This window comes from Vigna radiata, chromosome 7 (assembly GCF_000741045.1).
Source record: "Vigna radiata var. radiata cultivar VC1973A chromosome 7, Vradiata_ver6, whole genome shotgun sequence".
Taxonomy (NCBI): Eukaryota; Viridiplantae; Streptophyta; class Magnoliopsida; order Fabales; family Fabaceae; genus Vigna; species Vigna radiata.
This window is the reverse complement of record NC_028357.1, coordinates 12,049,348-12,054,284: the sequence shown is the minus strand read 5'-3', so window position 1 is coordinate 12,054,284 and position 4,937 is coordinate 12,049,348. Positions and strand designations below refer to the sequence as shown.

Sequence of the window (4,937 nt, the reverse complement as noted above, 5' to 3'; positions counted from 1 at the left end):
AAACTTAGAATCCATGATAAATGAGGGTATTTTTGTCTACTATAATCCGGTACACATTGTTAAAACGTATCAACTGAAAAACAGTACGCGTGTTAACAAACCCCATATATATATATATATATATATATATATATATATATATATATATATAATTAGTTTTTAATCAATTTATTCGTATACAAAATTTTATTAGTCTTTCTATTCTTAAAGAATTAAATTTGGTTTCGTAATGTTTCAAAAAATTTCATGAAACCCTTTTTTTCCCTAAATCATGCTGACGCAAACATATTCTTTGTGTATAATTTATTTAGATAGAAAAGATGATACCTGGTTTTTTTAGAAAAATTAAAGAATCGAATTGAACGATTTGAAAATAGAACGACCACATTCAACTTTCCAAATAAAGAAAGAAACTGAAAATAATTTAATCTAAATGTAAATTTACTATCAAACACATCAATATTATGAAGTTTTGAAATGCAAACAACAATAATCCTTTCCATTCCTTGCAGCACAAAAGAACAACTTGGAAAAGCAATGATATGTAATGTAACTTTTGTGCCTCTAGGCTATAAACATTGTGAAGCTCCCAATCTAGATAGGCTTCGATCATGATGTAATGTGTACATTATTGATTTCACTTCTATTGGTCTAACAATAGGTTACTTTTAGATGCAGGTGATGGCTGAAATATGACCGAGTTTATTTTCGGAGCAGTAGGAGCAGAAAATGACATTCTCTTGTACCTTGATGCATTGAAATTAGCGTAAACTGGGTTGGTTGTGAATGGCATATCTCCACCTAGATTTAAGTCCAAACCGGCACTTTGGCCCTCATCATGATTTTCTCTTACCCCATTACCAGCATAAGCTGTGAGGGCAGCTGCTAATATAGCAGATTGATATTTTGGGGTAGCAGTGATTGCTTTGGATGCAGCTACAATGGAATCAGGTAAAGATTGTTTAGAAATTGAATGGTTGGTAATGTTATTAGATCGACAAAGATGTCCCAGGAATGGTTGTTTTCCAGTGTTCATATGGTTTCTATTTGGGGTGATCAATCCCTCATAGTTGAAGTAATCACCATAACAAGGTGAATGTAGCACACTAGATTGCAAAGGAGAGAAAGTACTGGAGGGAAAATCAACATTTGTTGATGAATATTTTGGTATGAAAGGCAAGCTTGGGGTGAAATTTGCAATGTGAGGTGAAGTTTGAGGAGTGGCAAGGTCAAGAGTGACTGTGGGGTGAGAATTAGAGGTAGAAATAGAGGAGGTGTGGAAGAATAAGTGTGGTGATTTTGAAACGTGGTGATAGCTTGATGTGAAGTTTAGGGCATTAAGGTTATAAAGAACATTATTAGAACTGAGGAGAGGGACAGTATCTGAATTGACTAGTCCTGGTTGTGTGGTCAATGAAGGAGATTGAAGCATGGAAGCAGCAGCAGAAGTTGTGTAGGCTATGGTCGTGGCTGAAGTAGGAAGAGGGTGGTTGTGAGTTCCTTCGTAGGTGCTAATCAAGATTGACATGTCTTCAGCACATCTTTGAACCTAAAAATTTGAAGCAATTAATAAGGTTTAATCATTTAATCATTCTGACCTATTCTCTTCTGTTACCTTAGACAAGAAAATTTTGTATACCTGTTTTTTCACAGGACAGGATGGAGAAACAGTGCANCGATAGTATGCTCGGGGACATGGATTCCCTTTTGCTATTTTCTGTCCATATTTTCTCCATTGGCAACCATCATTCATCTGTACAAATTTTCAACCAAGTAGAATTAAAAGAAAACATTGAAAATTTATTAAATGGTATTTTAGTAAGACAAAATCTGGATGCAATTTTTAGTATCTAAGTAAGAATCTATCTCGATACCTACAAATTATAGTTTGTATTAAATGTCAATAATGGTTACCAAGCTAAGCCTCTCACATNTTGATAAAGATGAAAATAGAAAGACAAAGAAGAAGAAAACAATGTTTAATATGTTCAATAGCTTAAGTTTATTCTATTATTAACCTAAGATTAAGAGTGATAAGGTGAGAGAATAAAACGAAAAACTAACCGTAAGGTTATCACATCTTGCTCTGATACAAACCNTAGCCTTCTTGACTTCAGCATGTTGAGAAGCTTCACTTTTATCCCAAGTTCTCATTGTCTTGAGAACTTTACTAGGTGGCCATATCTCTCTGAGTTCCTCTTCCTTCATTTCCCCATCACACCTACTTTCAGTGCTGTGATTTTTTATAGCTGAAGGGTCAAATCTTATATCTAATNCCAGTGAAAGTCCTTNTGTCAAATCCTCTTTTTCTCTAATCATTTCAGTTCTATTCTTCTTCTCATGTTTACGTGTAGATGAAATTCCAAGAGAGAGGGAAACAAGTTCACTCTCTTCATCACTAGTTGAATCATTTACCAATGAAAGTTCTCCAACCTCTCGCATTTCCCTTTCAAGCTTATGATCCTGCATGTTGTAACAGATCAAAGACCTAAGACAAGCTAATTAGCAAGTGTGTGTGTATATAACTTCCACACCTTTTTCTGTGTGATGTGAAGTAGATGAAAATTTCAATGTTATTATTGGCACTTAAACTTAAAACACAGCATGATGGAATGGTGCAATGAATTACTACATACACTAATGTTGTACGTTGAAAGTTGGGGAGCAAGTTATTATTATCAATCCATCCATTCGTGGGAATTGTGATTCTTGTCAATATGTCAGTGAGATTATTAAATAAAGAGTTAATGATTATTACCTTTATTAGTCAACGTAAACATACTCATCAATATTTACAGTAAAACATAGCAAAACCAAATAATTTTTCGTTTGTACTTACAAGCCAGAATCAAAAAAGCACAAAGCTACAGTTTTTCTGCTTGACAAAGTCCTAAATATTCCACTTTTTCAATGCAGCTTTTCTTTATCTACTCAAGTGTTAGTTCTTTTGTGTGGACACATGTAGGAGAAAAGGAAGTGCTGAAGAATTTGGCAGAGATTTGGGAGTAAGTATAATCATTGAACTTGGAAAGACATGCTTTTCGTTTTTCACGTTGGATTGCGTAAGAATACAAGTACATTAACTCTGACCACTAACTTCACATTCATGGCACTAAATCATGATTAATTCAAATATATACCAGACTTTCATCTGAAAATCATGGCTGCAGTTAAATGTCTTTGTAAAATGGAAAAATTAGGAAGAAAATAAAACTAATTAAGAAACATGTTTACTATTATAGTGCTTTTGTATTGGTGCCAACTGTCCAACTAATTGCAATTTAAATTCATTATTTATATTACTATAAATTATATTATTTTGTTTACAATTTTAAACTATTTCATGACTAAGGTTTATGGTAAATAAAAATGTGATGGGTAGCTATATGAAACAAAACAAACGACAAAAGAATTTGCTAGTGCGTAAGAAAATGAAACTTTCTCGAGTGTTTTTTATAATATCTAATTAGCTAATTCGTCACGATTAAAAAATTTGATTAGTTTATTTAATATAACTAAATATCCATATATTAATTAGTCGTTTACAAATACTTAAAATTAACGTACTTATTTTTATAAAAAAAACAATAGTAAAACATCTTCAATTAATTCTTATCAAACAAAATCAGCATCACTTTTCTTAAATCTCAAAAGCTTCCAAACAATATATATATCTTTTAAACAAAACCAACTTCTGACGTCATGATTATTCCCTCTCAAAATAGATCATGAGTTCCACTAACATTTTTTTGTTGGACAAACAATATGAACCCATTTAAATTTTATTGTTGTTTACTCAGAGACATAGCATTTTGAGAATTATTTGAGCTTCATCAGAGATTTCAAAAGAAATCAAAATAGTTCTTCCTCTCCCTCAATGTAAAAGGAAAGAGAATTCACAGAAACATATAAACAAGACAATACAGTACTACATTCTTAGAAAAACAATTGTTGTTTCCTATACCTGTTGGCCATCCGAACATTTCTAAGCTATCAGATACTAGAATAAATTTCCCAGTTAAGGAAGAGAAACCAGTATTTGTAGCATTGTTAACTCATCATTTTATAAATTTTTCATATTAATTCAACAATTTAACCAAACTTATTTTGCACTATATGAATGACTATATTTCCTGGCTGAAATCAAGAATCTTTATGACTCAACCTAGCTCTTTTTTACCTTGTCATTCATGTTCAATGATCTTCTCAAGTACTCATCTCATACTCAAATATGTCCTCTCACTATAACATACCATCATAAGCATGAGATAATTGACTCAAATATGGGAAAACTACACCAGTCCTTGTCAAAGTGAAATAAATGGACAACAACACAATCACTCAATTCACCTTTATGATTATTAAACTTAACATTTAATTGAAGCTTTTAAGAACTAAAGCTAGCATGCATGCACCATCTCAGAAATTCTATATTTATCATTGACTTCTACATCGCAACAGAGTCATAATGAAACTGGAAAAGTAACATTAACGAAAACTTCAAATTGCTAATCATAAACATCAGAAACACCGCAAATGAATAAAGAAAAAATCACCTTGTCGCCACTGTTTTCTTCATTGCTAACTTCCATGGAGTATTCTTGCCAAACAAAAAGCTACAAATTCTTAATGGATCAATGTTTTCTTCCTCTCATCACAATATAGGACTGGCTTTCTTATATACTGAAGCTAACAGTTTTGACTTCGATAATATAAGCTAAAATTTGAATGGTGTTGCCAGCCTCACGTCAAGAGCGTGTAAAGAACTGTGTATTAAAAGAATGAACATTATATAATTCAGCATTTCAACTCTAATAACAATGGCTAATGGCTATGGAATTAGTATTTTAGACATCAAATAACAGTAGATTTGAAGATTAACGTCACAAAAATGCCGACTTGAGTCAAAGTTTACCTGCCATGTTTCTCATCAACCT

General features: G+C 32.3%; 1 protein-coding gene across 1 annotated transcript; it reads right to left on the bottom strand.

Moving 5' to 3' along the window:
* Positions 1 to 643: 643 nt before the first annotated feature.
* On the bottom strand, positions 644 to 2,469 carry LOC106766068 (probable WRKY transcription factor 72). Its single transcript, XM_014650827.1, has 3 exons — positions 2,065 to 2,469; positions 1,640 to 1,753; positions 644 to 1,549 (listed from the first exon to the last, which is right to left on the bottom strand). Exons 1-3 carry the CDS (start codon positions 2,467 to 2,469, stop codon positions 644 to 646), a joined length of 1,425 nt encoding a protein of 474 aa, XP_014506313.1.
* Positions 2,470 to 4,937: the final 2,468 nt, after the last annotated feature.